The following is a 17,708-nucleotide window of genomic DNA, read 5'->3' on the forward strand; positions in this document are numbered from 1 at the left end:
ATACTATAAAAACTTCAAATTTAAAACCCATGTGAAAGCACACACTTCTATTTAACTACACACCCGTGATTTTAACTTCATCACTCAAATTTGGAGCCTTCTCCAAGGCTTCAGGTCAAAAGCAGTGTTCTCCAGGGGGTCAGTGCCAGAAAGCACAAAAAGCACAAAAACCCCCAGGTTTGTGGGATCCAGCACAGGTTGGCAGGTGATCTGTCTTCATTTAGGAAGCAGAATTCACCCTGAGCTTGGCAGTGGTTGTTGCAACATCTCCTTCCTCTGGAAAGGTTCAGTAAAAATAACGAATTTACAATTGGGATTGCCTGGAGACACAAACTCCAAGAGGAAACAAGACTTCAGTTTGGAATTTTGCATCTCTTTCTGCAGTCAAAGGCAAACCCCCAGTCAGGTCCAGATTGTGTTCTGTGCCTGGTGACAGCTGCAGAACTGCTCCAAATGAAAATTCCAAATGAATGGGGGGTTCCAGACACTCTCAGAGCCCTCTCTGTCCTGACAGGACAGATCTGGACCAGATCCTGCAATGCAGATCCCACTGTCCCCAGCACAGCCCAAAGGTTCATCCCAGCCCCACACACCCACAGGGGTGGAAACCCTCAAAAGGTGATTTCCAAACACTTCTGAGCAATTCTGCCACCACAAAGGTGGTGTCTCTGACATATAAGACAAAAAAGTGAAGGTTCTGTCACCCAGGCAGCTGCTGGACAGGTTTGGTTGGGGTGGCTCATCCTGCCCAGCCTCAGAGGGAGGCAGGGGCTGAGCTGCACAAACAGCAGCAAGTTCTGCCCTGGCCAGTGCTGGGGGTGCAAAAAGGGCCAGGCAGCAGATCACAGAATCCCAAATGGTTTGGATTTGAAGGAACCTTAAAGCTCACCCCATTCCACCCCAGGGACAGCTCCCACTGTCCCAGGCTGCTCCAAGCCCTGTCCCACTCTGCAGGGTGGAGATGAGCACAGTGCCAGGATGGAGCAGCAAACCCAGCCCTGCCCCACAACCACTGTGCCCAGCCTTGTGCCATCTGCCCCCTGAAATTCTATGCCCCAGCCTTGTGCCACCTGCCCACTGAAATTCTGTGCTCATCTCTGAGGTGTTAATGAGAGGAGCGGGAATTTGTACCCCTGGTTTTAAACCCTGCTAATTTAGCAAACGTTGTCCTGGTTCCTAAGCATTAACCCAAGTGGAGATCAGCCAGCACTGTGCTGCAGCCCCTGGGAAGCTCTGGGAGGTAATTTGGCAAGGAGCAGTTTGTTCAGTGCTTTGTTGTGCTCAATCTGCTCCAGCAGCCCTGAGCAAAGGACAGGGACAGTCAGGGACAGTCAGGGCTGCAGCTCAGCCCCTGCCCAGGCACTGCAGTGACCACAGCTCACACGGGCAGGGACATTAACAACGGGGAGGAAGGCTCTGGAGAAAATCCAGACTCATCATCTCAACCCTCAGACAGCAATACTCCAAAATCATCTGTGCAGAGATATCCACACCCCTGGAGGTGTCCAAGGCCAGGGATGGGGCTTGGAGCAGCCTGGGGTAGGGGAAGGTGTCCCTGCCATGGCAGGGGTGGAACTGGATGAGTTTAAAGTCTCCTCCAACCCAAACCATTCTGGGATTCTGTAACAGATGTGAATTCTACAATGGCAGCAAGGGTTGAACAGTTTAGCAGCCGTTTCTAATCTTTAGTAGGATTCTGGGATGGGATTTTTCACCCTGGGCTGAAATGAAAATTGGCGACTGAAGTGCAGCACTGTGAGATGGGGTGAAGGGCTCAGTGTCACTGCAGCAAGCCAGGAGAATTAATTAAAACCTGGAGAATTAAACCCAGGGCATTAAGAGAAAGAAAATCCAAGCAAGCCTGAGCAGAGTCAAACAGAGGAGCTGCAAATGCCAGATGCCAGCTCAGGCACAAAGGCCAACACCAGCCTCCCCAAGAGCTGCAGCAGATGGGCTGGCAGGGCTGAGCAGATGGGCTGCAGGAGCTGGGAGCGCTCTGGACACGGCCAGGCAAAGAGAAACAAAACAAAACACCAAAAAAACAAACCAAAGCCCCCCCTGAAACCCCCTCAGTTCCCCTCTGGGAGGCTGAGCAGGGCACCCAGAGCCAGCAGCTCGTCCTGCTGCAGGGCTGGGCAATGTTTGGTGTTTCAGTACAAACCACCTGTTCCTCAGGGCAGCACTGCTTGCAGCTGTTCTTTGTTTCAGCAAGAACAGAAGCTTCAGTGAAGCTCACTGAGCCTTTCCTAGAACACAGCTCTCATCAGGAGCCTCTGTGACACTTCACCCACCACAGGCACTTAAAGAATAAACAAACGGTGAGAGAAAAATCGGAGTTTGTTCTGAGCCACAGCCTGAAGGGAGCTGCTGGAACATAACAGCCCTGCCTGGATCAGAGCCCCCACCCGGCTTTTGGAAGTTCAGACACAGCCCCAGGCTGGTTCCAGGTTACCAGAGCTGTCCCTCCCTGGCTGCACAGAAATTATTCCAAGGGAATTTCAGCTGAGGTGGAACTCAGTGCCCTCCCTCTCTCCCTGCAGCTCTGGCACTGCAGGAGCTGCAATCATCCCTGGGCTCCTGGCACAACCACAGGAGTCCCTGCTCCATCATCCCTCAGCTCCTGGCACAGCCACACAAGTCCTGCTCCATCATCCCTGGGCTCCTGGCACAACCACAGGAGTCCCTGCTCCATCATCCCTGGGCTCCTGGCACAACCACACAGGTCCTGCTCCATCATCCCTGGGCTCCTGGCACAACCACACAGGTCCTGCTCCATCATCCCTGGGCTCCTGGCACAACCACACAAGTCCTGCTCCGTCATCCCTGGGCTCCTGGCACAACCACACAAGTCCTGCTCCATCATCCCTGGGCTCCTGGCACAGCCACACAAATCCCTGCCCCAGCCCCAGCCCTGCAGAGCTCAGCTCTGCCTTTGGTTCCCAGCAGCAAAATCAGGACCCTGCTCCAGCAGCAACAGCCACCCAAAAAATGGGATTTAGCAGAGGTGGGGAGCAGCTCAAGGCACTTCCAGCAAACTGCAGCTGCAGGTGAGGGAACAGCACAGTCCCAGGTGTGCAGGCAAAAGGTCCAGAGACCTCCAAACCCTTGAGTTTCACGCCCAGATGTAGATAAATAATTGACAAATCATTTTCTGCACTCAGCTGGGCTCCTGCAGCCCAAGTTTCACCTATTTCCACACTGTATTTTGCCAGGTGTGGATTTGGACCTGATGATGTGCAAGAAAAAAACTCAAATTGAAAGAATGATTTTTCTAATTTAATAGAAATAAGCAACCAAAATGGGTTCCAAACAATGCTTAATACAACTTCTACAGCACATTCCAGAGCACTTAACAAGAAATATTTACAGGCAGCTAAAGTATTAAATAACCAGGGAAAGAAAAATTTCTGTTTTTTAATTACACACCAGCAAAAAAACACAGGAACAGAACAATTAGAAACAATAACTTTTTTTTTTTTTAAAAAAAAGTTAAATAGGATGATTCAGATAATACAATATCACAGAAACAGCACTTGGTTTTTTTTTTTTTTTAAGAATCATATTAAAAGATGAGGCAAGTTTATTATGTGCAAAATGAGCCAGTTCCAGTACTGGAAGCAGGAAATAATTGAAGAATCCAAGAATGCCATGATTGAACCCTTCCAGGAGAATGTTTACATGTAAAACAAGCTTTGCACTGCACAAATCTGTATAGGATTATTTACATTATTATTGTGTCCTGGTGTTCTGAGCCTAAACCCCCCATTTCAGGTGGGCATGGGGAGCTCACTCCAGACTGAATCCTGCCCAAATCCAACTTATAAAATATCCCAGTACCTCTCTTTGTAGGAATTCCATAAATTCTAAAGACAGCAGCCTCAAGCTGTGATTTCACTCACCAAAAAAGGCCCAAACTGCATTTCATACACTTCATAGTCCATTTATAACAAAGATTCCCAAATTAACTGCAATTTTGGAAAGCTGATTCTATGCTGATAGGTTGGAAAGCACAGAAAAAAAGGATCCCCATAAGCCAAGTTGAAGTAGATGGAAGAGTTACTGCACACACACTTTGAGAAGACAAAATAAATCACCATACCCAAAGATACAATCCATTTGTGCCATCTGTGTAAACTGTGGCATTTACATTTTTATTTTAAAAAAGTACCTCCATTATTTGCTCAACAGCTACTTCTTAAAAAAATATGGAACTTTCTCAATTTTTTTTTTTTTAAATAAAATGCCACACTCTATATTGCCAGGAACTGCTGCACACTTTGTTTTTAAAAGCCAGGCTTGTGATTTGCATACAAACTTCCCTATAAAATCGTTATCCAAAGGAAAGGATTCCTGCCGTGCTGACAGGCAGCTGACAAAGCAGTTTTATTGCTTTTTTTCCAAGGAAGAAAGTGAGAAAAACAAAGAAAAGCCAACTTGGAAAAGCCAATTCCCAGTACACCACACACTCAGCTGCTGCAATAATCTGAACTTTTCCAGGTCAGCCAAAACCAGGTGATAAAACAGAAATTTGGGCTCATTTTAAGGACTTCTCCAGTGGCCTGAAATGTTTGATCCAGCACAGAGTCACAGTGAAGTGTCAGATCCCACACAGGGGAACCTCTCCACCCCTAACTGAGCATTTCTGTTTGAGGACTTGGGGAAAACCCCTTTTTTTGGATAATTCTGACTTTTTGGATAATAACTCTGCCTTATTGTGCTCTAGGCCACTTAACTCCAGGGTACAGCTAAATAAAAGCCATGAGCTTGTTTAGGTGCTGAATTCCCACTCATCACCAGGAATTCCACTGGGCACTTTGCCCTCTCATTTCAAAAGCAAATTCCCTTTTCCTTCATTGGCTTAACTGAAAACTTCAGGGGCAACAAAAATTCCTCAGCCCAAAGGGAGACACAGATTTTTTTTGGCAGTATTTTAAATGAGAGCAGAGTTGCACCAAGTGCCAGATTCCTCCTGCCACCCATGGGATCACAATTTTACAGCATTTCCTGATGTGAACTGTGCTCTGATTCCCCAGGTAAAACACTCACACATTGCACACCCAGCAGCTGGCACGGAGAAGATGCCCAGAGAATTAGTGGCTCATTAATACAAACCCAGTAATTTGCTCCTGAATGAGTTACTAACAGTGAGACATCAAAAATTTGTTTCCACGGAGCAAACCCTTCCCAGTTTTGTGATGAGCACCCAGACTACAGGATCAGGGAGGGGATTAGCAGAGTTTATCTACCCTTTCACATAATTTCAAACAGAACTTTGCTGCTTTCAAAACAATTACTGAATTGCTGCTTTGGGAGCTCAAAAATAAAGGGGAAGAAGAAAAGAATATTTTGGTTCCTTGTAGAAAAGAACACTTGAGATTTCTTGCACACATTCAAAATTCCACATAATCCTACTGAGCACTGGGGAATGGGTGGGAGGAGCAGGGCAGGGTCTGTGCAAGGAAGAACTCGGGCTCAGCAAGGTCCAGCTCAGCTGCAGCCCTGGTGTGAGGATGCTGAGCATGAGCTGGACAAGTTCTGCACCTGGAGTGAGAGCTGGAGAGGCCACCTCAAAGGAAAGGGCTGTCACCAAAGCTGGGAACTGCTCTGGGGTCAGGGTGGGGAGCAGAGGGTCCTGTTCCTGCAGCAGTGGGGAGCAGGAGACTCCCTGGAGGGGTTGGGGTGAGTCCTTCCCCCTGAGCTCGACTTGGGACCCCCTGAGCTCTGCTGGGAACTCCTGTGCCCCATTTGGGATCTCCTGAGCTCTGCTGGGCTGCTGTGATCTGCTGGGATCTGCTGTGATCTCCTGAGCTCTGCTGGGATCCCCTAAGCTTTGCTAGGACCCCCTGTGCCCCATCTGGGACCCCCCCTTGCCCACCCCCTGCTCTGGCTCATCCCCAGGGTCTCTGCAGGATCCAATCCCCAGTTGCTGCCCAGGGAAAAGCTCAAAAGGTGAGGCCTGAAGGTACCAGAAGTGCCACAAAAAACAGGAGCCCCGAGTGAAGAGAGTTCACAGAATCTTATTTTCATGATAATTTTAATAATATTCCTTTTGCAAAATGAAGCTGAGAAACTAGAAATGCATAAATAGGCAATACACAGAGCCATGAAATGATCCCTTGTCACTACCAGTGTCCTATTCACACATCAGCCTTTCCACAGGCAAAGTTGTTGCTCTTTGTCAATTTAATATATTGAAGTGGAATTTCTTTTCCTTTCACATACAAACCAGTAAAAAATAAACTTCAAACAGCACTGTTAATGTCTGAGAAATTAAAAAAAAAAAACCAAAAACTCAACCAGTTTGAGTTTGAAGTGTAACATTTGAGTAAAGAAGTGAGCTGGAAGTTACAAACATCTTCAGTCCCCTCATTTATTGCAAGAGGGAGAATCCCAAGGTACACAGACCTGGTTCTTATAAAAGAAACCAAATCTGCAGTGATTTGCATAAAAACTGCTGAGAGCATTTCTCAATTTGATATTGTGCTAAAATATTTCTCTTTACCAGGATGGTAAAGAGTGTTCAATGTCCCAGGAATTGCTGAGCACACCAAACCCCAGGGATCTCCCTCAGAATTGCTGGATCACACCAATGATGGCAAACTGAGAGGCTGCCACCTCCAGCTCATTGGTTCCATGAATTCTTCAACTTCCTTTAACAAGATCAATATGAAGGCCAGGAATTGTATTTCTGTACTTGTGGCAGTAAAGAAAACAACTTCTCGAGCTGTAACTCCTTGTGGTTCCATGATTTCTAACCAGGAATGCTGGGATGGAGGCAGTGCAAGGGAAGGGCTTACTCAGGGAATTGGGAAATTGTTCTGTTCTCACTCTTTGACCAAAAACCACTCAAGGCCAAACCCTGTGCAAGTGCTTTGTTCAATGGATGGACAGGCAACCCAAACTCAGACTGATTCCAATCTTCCTGCACATTTCCCTCACAAGCTGCTTCTGAAGAAAGTTCTGAGAAGTACTCTAAGAAAAATAAGACAGAACCTCAAAATGAATGCAATGTTAGAAATAGCATATATTACAAATCTTTTCTTGATAGGAACAATCAATAAGAATACATATTAGCTTAAAAACAGTTCAGCAAATGTTGCTGACCTGCAAGAAATCTCAATTCACTATTTACAAATAAGACAAAGTGAATACAGGAAATTTTACACATTTGGTAGTTAATAGGTTATTGTTTGCCGAGTGGTCTATTAGAAACTGATATTTAGGAAGACTGGAAAAACACCCCAACCAGTTATTACCTCTTCAGTCTATATTTAAAGTACAGAAAACTAGAGAATGAATACTGGAGAGAACATTCTGCCTCGTCAGGGGGTCAGGGACAGATGACAACGCTGAGACTTCTGCCATGGATGCCATTAAAATGTTCTGGGTACAGGACTTTAATAAATACACCTTGTCCTACTGAAAGGGATTGGAGCCACCAGCTTAGCCTTTATCTGCCAAAAACTCCCATTCCTGCACTCGCCCATTCAGAACAGTTTAATGATTTTTTCTTTCTTCTTCCTGTTGCTATACATAAAATGGAGTAAAGAAAGCAAAATGGCAACAGCTGGATCGACACAGAAGATCAGTTATTCACAATGCTGCTTCAATGAGATGATCAAAGCAACGAGCAACACACACTTGAGTGGACACAGAGGGGATTTCAGGAGCTCTGCTCACACTTTACACTGCAGTGTAATGCAGGATACAGTCACTGGCTGCGTCCAGTCCTGCAGATGGTGTCACTACACAGTCTTATCTGTGCATGGAACATCTCCTACCAAATCTGCTTCTCTTCAACATTCCTCCACCTCTGGCTGTGAGACCAGGAGGAATGTGTCCCCTCCATCAGGAAAAGAAAGAATATAGCAAGTAATCAAGGAAAAAAAAAAAAATACAAACCACCAAAAATTTACAATACAGGTTTTTTCCCCTTTTGATGAGAATGTTTTTCTGTACAAGTGTTTTTTGTTATCTAATACTGTTTAAAAAGCTATCAGCTTCTTCAAGATGGCCACTGTAGGCATGATAATATTCCAGGAACACTTAAATAACAGTTTTTACAATAGATTTTAGGTCCATATCATTAGATTACTTTATATGCACTGGTCTCTCATCTGATTTTAGGCGTTTTCTACGTGGTTGTATAAAATCTTCATCGGAGTCCTCAGTTATTTCACCATCATCCTCTTCCTGCTCAAATTCAGGCAAAGGCTGGAAGGTCCTGTCTGAGTAGATCTCTGTAAGTTTATCTTCAAAGTACAATGCAACTGCCTTCCCTGCCTGTGCTACTTCTGAATCAGCCTGTGGATGAAAGAAGACAGGAATATTCACCTGTTGGAAATGCACATCCCTTCACCAAGTGTGCATGGTCTGAAACGCTTACCTTCAAATTAATCTCTTGTGTTTCTGCATAAACTTGAACAACTTTCATCATCTAAAAAGGATACCAGAGTCAAAAAAAATGAAATTATAATCCTTCCTAAAGTTACGAGATCGCAAAGGATTGGATGACTAAAGTCAGCCATAACAACAACACAGTTTGTTATGGTTTCTTAGCTTTAGTTCCCAAACTTAGGCAGCAGGTTTAAAACAGTCTCAGGTGGTAAATAAACCTTCAACAGAACACACAACTTTTGCACAAGTGGCTCCCAGCCATTTTCTACTCATGACAGCTTTCTCCAGGATAAATTGGAGTTGCCTGGACATGATTGTGGGGAAGTCTCCTTGGGAGGGAAGAACTCCAGGAGATTTTTTTCCTGGGGATTACCCCTTTGGAAAAGCTTTTGGCTTAGAGGCACTCGACATGATGCTGCTGTGAGAGGTCAGAGTGACTCAACTTTTGCCATGAGCCAGGCAAGCTGAAACACTTTTTTTTTTTCTCTTTTTAAAAAAAGCAAGAAAAAAATCAGCACATCTCTCAGTCCTTCCTCCCTTGTTGTACTCTGGTCTCTGAGAGCTGCAGCATGTTTTCCTCTAGAGTGGATGCTTCATTAATTGCCTTGATTGAGAAGTTCACATAATTACCTCATGAACTCCCCTAATGCAGGGACATATTGGAGCTGGGGCTGTGAAAGTCCCAAATGCTTGAGAGCAGCATCACATCATTGCCCCTGATTTTTCCTAGGGAGGTTTTAATTGGAGCTTTGTGCAGTTCCTTCAGTTCCCTTCTGCACAGGGCCAGAAATGAGCCCAAACACTGCAAGTCCAGGTTACATTTTGCAGAGAAATAAGAAATATTGGCTGATTTCTGCATTTTTAAGGCCAGAAGAAAGCCATTCCCTGTGATGCCTTTTGTCATCCTTGCTTTAAAGCATTTCAAAGATCAGGAACTCTCTTAGCTCCTACTTAGTTTCAGCACAATATCACCTTTTTTTTAATATTCAGATTATTTTTTCCATTGCTCCACATAGCAGTAACATTCAGGTCATTTATCTCCCCAAGTCACATTTCAAGTAAGGGATATTTCATTATCAGATGGGATCATTGCAAAATTAGTAAAATATATGACCCCATACCCAAGTTATCCACTGAAAACTCATTTTTGTGAGAGCCCAACTACCAAGGAGTTCAAGCAGGAAGGTTAATAAAAGCTTTGTTGGATTCAGCCTGAGTGAGGTACTAAAACCAGAATAATTCAGACAGGCAGATTTCTCCTCAGTAGAGGAAGTTTCTCAACAGATTCTACCATGTTCCATGAGTGTAAAACAATTACCTGGGCAGCTTGAGACACTTTCAAGGACTCTCTGATTGTCTTTATGGCACTTCTACAATCAATGTGATGCACAGTAACCAGGTCACCCTGCTCCTCACTCACAGATAACACTGAATACATTTCAGAAGTTCCCTCTGCCCTCCCAATTTTGCTAAAAATGAAGTTACTGTGCAATTGCCTTGAGTTTTGTTTGGTTTTTAAGTGCCTGATTCAGCATCTGCTCCAAAAGCAGAAGTTACAGCTGGAAGCAGAGCCTTTCATGGGAGAAGCTGCACAACCAGGTTGAAATAAATCTTCATCTAAAATGACAAATGGTGTTCAGATTGGAAGTTAACATACTTCATTAAACCTTTCACAGTTCTTGAAGATCAACCGGACGTCAGCCACGAAGTCCTCGGGGGTCTGGTAGTGTTGGGAATGTTTCTTCTGCAGTTTCTTCTTCACCGTGGACAAATCCATTGGTTTCTTTATGATTTTATAGTAGTTTGGTATCTGTAAAAAACCAGCAGTGATTTATCACTGAATGGTTGCTGAATTTCTACACTGAAGGAATCCATCCCTCAATCTCACCACACGTTTCAGGCATGTTCAGCAAAGCAGAACAATTTCCTTTCCTCAAACTGCTGCAAAAGTTCTTTATAAGAGAATGGAGTGACAAGACAAGGGAGATTGGTTTTAAATTGAAGGAGGGTAGATTTAGATTGGATACTGGGGAGAAATCCTTCCCTGTGAGGGTGGGGAGACCCTGGCACAGGGTGCCCAGATCAGCTGTGGCTGCCCCTGGATCCCTGGCAGTGCCCAAGGCCAGGCTGGACAGGGCTTGGAGCAGCCTGGGATGGTGGAAGGGGTGGCAGTGGATGGGCTTTAAGGTCCTTTCTAACCCAAACCAGTCTGAGATTCTGGGATTTTTTCCAACCTTCAGTGTCTCTCACAGCCCAGCAAAGCTGTTCATTACAGTTACTTCTTTTACAGCTGAAAACACAAGAGTCAAAGCAGCTTCTTCCCTCCTCTCATTCAAAAGTTTGCCCAAAAAAACCTCAAAAAAGCTCTGCTAAAGCATTTTGAGTTTAATGGGTATCCTGAGACATCTTGTTCCAATTCAGTAACTGCTAATTGGAATTATTTTTAAATACCTGTTTTTGAGACTGGGAGTGAAGCATCTGCCTGGAGAAGCTCCAGAATCAGCTGCTCTCCCTTCTCAGCCCCATGAAATGCTGGATGACTGCCAGAACATTCAGACTGATCAAGGGAGACATACTCCTGGTGAAAGCAGTCAGTTCCTTCCCAAATTCAATGCAGGCTCTCAGGGCTGAAGTACCAAATATAAAGCACAAGGTGTTTTTCAGGAGACTCACCGAGGCTGGGACTGGCTCCTGGAACTCAATGCTCAGCTCGTGGCAGTACAGGTAAAGCAGGAGGCGTTCACATTTCTTATAAAGAAAAAAAACAGGGTCAGATTCACATTCTAGCCCCAAAATTCATCCTCCTTACTTTAAACAGGCTTGTGTATTTAACAGCTTAGTACTAGAAAATTAAAATCAACCCCCTCAACTTAATTAAAAAAGGTAAAGTTCTTAGGAGGGCAGAGCTGAGAGGCAGAACCCCATTTACTGTTCACAAATTTCCTCTTTGTTTTATCCCTCCTAACCAAAAGCCTAGGGTCAAAGTCAGGCATGGGGAGACATGCTGATATGCTGCAAATTAAAAAATAAAATACCAGATACAACCTCTTTTACTGCTTTTGTCCAACCACAACCCCATGTAACAGAAATGGACTGAGCTACTTTTCCCCACAAGACAAAACTGAACAGGCTGAAAGCAGAGGCAGAGTTTCTATAAATTCCCTGTTGAAACATTTTTCCTTGCTTTCCTTGTAATTCCTTTAGAGGAATTTGATTTGATAATACTCTTAACACTACACAAGTGTTAAAAATACAAATAAAGCTAAAAGCTAAAAATAATTCTGATTGTCAAGGTCATTACAGTTCCCCAAGAATGCACCTTCAACACACCAAACTTACAGAACTATTTTATAATGGTCACCCCAAAGCTAAACACAAAGAACTTTTAATTGAGTGCATGTTAAATGATGCATTTAAATACAGAATTTGTGTTAATGCTAAATTTTAGCTCCTAAGTGATTACAGTCCCATTGCACTGGGGCATTCCCACAGTCACCAACACCTGCAGATGTGGCCACAGTAGGAAAAATCTCATTTATCATTTTGGGTTGTTTTGAAAAGCCATAACTACATTTAATTTGCTACAGTCAAAGCAAAAGCATCTCCACTCAATAGAGGAAAGATGATGTGAGAAAACACTTTTTCCTGGGGAGCAGAATCCTGCAGGTTTGAGACCCACCCTTTGGTCCACAGGACTCAGGCCTTGTGCTGTCTTCCCCTTCTTGCTGTGCTGGGAATTGTCACAATCATATTCCACTTCAGGCTTGCTCAGGTCTCTGCAGAATGTACATATCCACTCTCCACTAAAGAGAAAAACACAATTATTCCAGACATCCAGGGATAAATTCTCATCAGTGATGACTACAAACAGTTTTTACTCACACTTACAGATTCACATTCCACTGCAGTAAAGACCTGGACACCCAAAGCTAAGGAATGACCCTCAATGCTCACAGTAATTCTGCCAGTCAAGGCCATTTTTCCTGCCCTCATATGATGCTTTAATACTTTAAATCACTTTTCTCACCTTGCCTTAAATGAACTTTACACAACAGAATCATTGTGAGACTTTACACAAACAGATAAACAGAATGGGATTGTTATCAGATAAACACTGATCAGCTTCACACAACTTAGGAAGGCCGTGGAAATGTCATTTTTTTAGTATAAGGAACCACCCAGAACAAGATGATTTTGGGTTCTGTGCATGGTACTGGTTTTTCACAAATATTGGTGTGGGTACTGTATGTGTGGTGTTGAAATGGTTTTTAAGATGCCATTTTATTTAGTTTAGTTTTAGTTGATAAAGTGTCTGTAGGAAGTGAACTGCCTGCTTGGCTGGGTAACACCCAGTGAAGACAGCTACCAGCACTGACCATCTGAAACTGGGGAGGAAATTGAAGACCACATTAATTAAAGCCCAAATTAAGACTGATAAGAAAAAGAAATTAAAACCACAGCCAAGAAACATGCATGCTCTAAGAAGGCAGAGACTCAAGGAGTGGTCATGCAAAAAGTTCCTGGAATACAGAAATTAGTTTTTAGGAAAGTTTGAATATGCATGACAGGTATATGAATATGTATGAGCTTATGTATTTAAGGGGTGTCTCCAAAACAGTAAATGTGCTCGTGGCTGAAAGCTTTTCCTTTGTTGTTTGTCTCTTGTCTTTCATTAAACTTTTTAAATTTTACCAGAAACTGAACCTCGCTTTCCACAACCGCAGCGCACAGCGGTACCTGGGGAAGCTGAGCAGTGTGGGCACGTGGCAGGTGAGGTGGAACACCTTGGGGCACTTCTCACAGCACAGCAGGTCCCCCCCATTCTGGCACACAGCACACCAGTCCTCGTTGGGGTCGTCGTCCTTGTTGGCGCCCTCTCCGGCGGCGCGCGCCGAGCGGTGCATGAGGCTCCGCACCGGCGACTTGCCGTTCACCAGGCTGTGCCCTGACTGCTTGCAGCTCTCACTCAGATCTGCTGGCTCTGTCTTCACGTGGTTCTCCAGGCTCCCCAAAGCCTCCAGCTCGCTCTCCAGGTGTAAGTTGGTGGATAGAGGTGGTGTCAGGCTGCTCTCGGGGCTGCTGAGCTGCAGTGACAGGAGCACACGGAAAACCGGAGTTGATTTTACAGCAGCGCCTTTCTGCCTCTGGTGGCAGAATTCCAAAGCCTCCCACCATTCACCATGCTCATATCCCCCAAAAAATGGGAAATCATGAGGAAGAGATGAGTTGCACACAGGGAAGAATTCCTTCTTACTGACTGAAATCATCTTACTCATACAAATAGATATTTTCAGTGTTCAAATAACTCAGTATTAGGTACTGGTGACTTAATTTGTTCATTTGCATAAACCAGTATTAAAGACTGCTTTTTCACATGTCCTTTCTTTGAAGAACACACTCATTCCTTCTGATACATAACATGAGAAATGCTATAACAAGTCAAACACACAAAGTCATTAAAAGCTGTTAATGACAACTTCATTGTCATCAGGGAAAATCCTCAGCTCCACCCCCCTGCTCCCTGTACACAGTCCTGTTCAATCAAGCATAGTTGGGAAACACTGAAAAAAAAAATAATTTGCTAATCATATGATTTATACTTTGGTCTAAGGACTTCTGACTGACTGGAGGTTTTCTGAATGCAATTACCTATGTGGGAATGTTCACAATCATTGGGTGACTCACAGTTTTTATTAATTAGGGATTAAAAGCAGAAAATACACTGTATTACACTTCATCTTAATCATTAAAGATAAAATTTATATTACAGGCCACCCTGTGCCTGGCAGAGCATTACCAGGGAGAAAATACCTTTAAGAATGAAGCTTTAGAGTAAAAATGCCTTTTGTTTTTCCTTTCCAAATTGTTAAACATGCTGCCAGGAAAAGCACAACACACTGGGCACAAACTAACTTTACCATGCAAGCACTCCTTCTGCCATCCTCTGTTTTTTCCTGCTTTACTGTTCCTGAGAAACTGCAGATCTCTTCCTCTGTGCCTGGCTCTTGCTTTACTTTCACTTGGTCAGCCTTGAAGCCAATGCCAGTTTTGTCTGCAGTCCTGCCCGAGGAGCCACAGCTGCAAAGACATCAGCACATCAAGAGATAAAGAAGAGGATAAATCAGCAGGGCAAAGAAATTCAGGTAACTGTATCCACAAGAAAGACAAAGGGTGTCAGAACATTTACAACAGCTCCAGTTTACAAGACACAGGAGAATCACAGCGCAGGAAAAAAAATTAAAAATATAAATCTTCATGTAAGCACTCTTCCATTCCTCAGTCACAGTTATGACAAAGCACAATTTGCCAATTGCTAATTCTTTTTTGGAATTCTTCATGTCTGATGTTTTTTCAGCCTGACAGTGTTAATGTGCCACTCACCTTCCTCTGCTGCCTGTGCTGGAGGTGCTGGGGGGCCTCACAGGAGTGTGGGAGTTGGATAAACCTGCAAAGCAGCACAGAAGCTGATTTGGTACAAGTTTACATTCACTGACTAGTGCTGAGTAACCCCAGAAATGCTGCAGGAACATCCTCATTTACTGTCACCTAAGTCAGCTGTTCTCTCAGTCACAACAAATCTAGCACACCACATGAAATAAAAAAGTGACAACACACGGTTCTTAGAGCCCCAATAATTATCTCACCTAATCAAACAGTGCTAAAGACTTCAGACCATTACATCCTCAAATTTTATGCACTGAGAGCCACCAACACAGTCAAAGCAGCAGCCTCTGCACCATCTGCATGCAGGTTTTGAGAAACACAAGAAACCCCACTGCTGAACCCATTCACTTACAGGATCTTACAAATCTTGTAGAGAAAACCAAGAGAAACATCAAGTCCCAGAATGGTTTGGGTTGGAAGGGACCTTAAATCCCATCCAGTGCCACCCCTGCCATGGGCAGGGACACTGTCCCAGGCTGCTCCAAGCCCTGTCCAACCTTGGACACTGCCAGGGCTGGGGCAGCCACAGCTGCTAGGGCTGTGCCAGGGCCTCCCCACTCTCACAGGGAACAAATCCTTCTTACTGACTGAAATAATCTTCTTACTCATAGAAATAAACATTTTCACTGTTTAAATAACTCAGTATTAGGTGCTGGTGACTTAATTTGTCCATGTGAATAAGAAAAGCTCTACCATTAACTGGTTACACTCAGAATGACCCTGGAACACTGCATCCATGTGCTGCCAGTTTGTTACTATAAAGACATCTCTAAAGGAAGGTGAAATTTAAATTTCCAGAAGAATCTATTTCTGAGCAAAACCAATTTTAACTAAAACATCACTTCCCTTCTGGCAGGAAGTGGCAGGCAATTATTTTCAATTTAAATACCCATCCCTTTCTGGAATCTCTAGAAAAACCCAGATTTACCTGATGACCCTGGAGACAGAGCTGAAGGTCCTGGGGAGGGATTCATGGTGCTTGTTGGCTGTGGGGGGAAGTGGCTGCCTGTGATGTATCTACTTAGCAGATTATCTAAACTACTGGAACCAGCATCTTCCAGCTAAGGAGAAAAACAGAAATCTGCATCAGAGAGGTCTAATTCAACTTTCATACCAGTTCCACAGCTCTAAACTGTGATCAGTATCTTTACTGGAATTCCCCCTCCCTTCAAGGATTCAGGACATCAGCAAATATTTTTATCAGTTTCATGCAGAGATCAGGCTTTCAAATCAAAAACTTGAAGTAGCATTTTTTAAAAGGTCCTAAATCTGAGTTTTTCCAGTATGATCCTGGGCTGCACTTACACAAGCTCACTGCAAACTTTCTGGTTCCCAGCTGCTCAGTGTGTTGGTCACACATGATGCTGGGTAAGTCATGAACTACCAGATTACTGAGGCTGCAAAAGTTATTCCATAATTAAGATATTAAAGGAAGCCATAATCTTGTCTTTCCTTAACATGATAGGAAATCTCCCTCTCACTTTTCAAATAGATTTTAGCACCTGTTAAACCCAAGGAAACAGGGACCCTATTGATGTAACTGCTTAAATGTGTTAAATGCAATAATGTGTTTGAAACACTCTGCATTCCAAGTGGGTTTTAATGACTGTGCCAGCAGCTTGAAGGACTAACACTTCCTATGCAGTAAAGCCAGCTAAAATCCATAACTGCTATTACATGAACAGGTATAAAAAGCAGAGTATCTCAGCAGAATTCTTCACTTTCAGTGCACCTGAAGTTGCATGGCAATTTCTAATTTGGTGTCTGATGAGCTTCACACATTCAGCTGAAACAGCCACAACCACCCACACTGGTGTTTTGTTCTAAAGCCTCAGCACTGCAGATTGCTCACACTGAGATGGGATTCCTCCTTCCCCACCATTCTCACATTAGCAAATGTGCAGCCTCCAGAGAACACTGAACACACCAGCACTGAACATTTAAGAGTTGCAAAGTTGCAGCTGTTATTCCAGCAGACTATCTTGGATGAAATTTATTTTTGTTTCCTGTATTGTGATCAAATCTCCTGGGTTTTATACATGGGCATTTCAATGCCAAGGTCCTGTTCTCAGGATGAAGCCATCACCCTCCTCCCCTCCCAAAGACTCCTGCAGAAAACACATTTCTTGTACTTTCTTTGCCTCCATGTGTACACTACATGGTGCTTTTCACCTCTCCAAAATGAGTTCAGCTTTAAAATCTACCTCAGCTGGTGTCCCCTCTCTGTGGGACATTGGGAAATGTCCCCTCTGTGCTCCCTGAATAAATCATCATTCAGGGGACTCAAAATATATCACTATTAATTATTCTACTGATTCCTTCCCACAATATAGTCTTGTGGAAGAAAGGAAGTGAATACACTACTTGGGATTAGAGTCCTAATTTTACTAAAGGACACGTGAAATGTTGATTAATCTAAAGGTTACCAGGTGGAGCAGGTCAGCCCCAATTGGATAAAATAGTTGGATGTTGTGCTAGGTTACAGTGTAAAGATGTGCCCAAAGTATGGATTCTATCACCAGCTGTTAAACCAGGTGGGGCAGTGTTCTTTATCTTTTCACAACCCATCCTCCCTCCAGGAGATCTCTCCTGTTAATGGCCAATGAGTCCCACTGTGTGACTGATAAAATTCCTGCATCCCATTGGGAGATGCTCCAGTCAGGGGGAGGAGCCAAACCTTTCCTAACCAGATAAAAATTGAGATTTGGGACACCAAGGCAGCCCTTACCCACTGGTTTCCAGAGGACAAGAACTACCAGACCTTTCTACAGGATCACTACTTCAACAAGAGCACTTCATCTGGATTGCTACCCTCACCCTAACTAATCCAGTCAGTTGTATCCTGACTCTGCCATGCTAACCAGCAG

At 44.0% G+C, this 17,708-nt stretch overlaps 1 protein-coding gene across 1 annotated transcript in view; it reads right to left on the reverse strand.

Annotated features, from left to right (window-relative positions):
• Positions 1-6,017: 6,017 nt before the first annotated feature.
• TRIM33 (tripartite motif containing 33) overlaps positions 6,018-17,708 on the reverse strand; it is a 37,251-nt gene continuing 25,560 nt past the window's right edge. Inside the window, exons 12-20 of the mRNA XM_033080108.2 lie at positions 15,770-15,902; positions 14,779-14,842; positions 14,316-14,475; positions 13,135-13,481; positions 12,077-12,200; positions 11,071-11,145; positions 10,055-10,207; positions 8,387-8,437; positions 6,018-8,304 (exon numbers count right to left, since the gene is read on the reverse strand). Coding sequence (XP_032935999.1) covers positions 8,092-8,304; positions 8,387-8,437; positions 10,055-10,207; positions 11,071-11,145; positions 12,077-12,200; positions 13,135-13,481; positions 14,316-14,475; positions 14,779-14,842; positions 15,770-15,902 — 1,320 coding nt within the window. The 3' untranslated portion in view covers positions 6,018-8,091. The remainder of the gene's footprint in view (positions 8,305-8,386; positions 8,438-10,054; positions 10,208-11,070; positions 11,146-12,076; positions 12,201-13,134; positions 13,482-14,315; positions 14,476-14,778; positions 14,843-15,769; positions 15,903-17,708) is intronic.

The sequence above is a fragment of the Catharus ustulatus genome, chromosome 25 (genome assembly GCF_009819885.2).
Source record: "Catharus ustulatus isolate bCatUst1 chromosome 25, bCatUst1.pri.v2, whole genome shotgun sequence".
Lineage (NCBI taxonomy): Eukaryota > Metazoa > Chordata > Aves > Passeriformes > Turdidae > Catharus > Catharus ustulatus.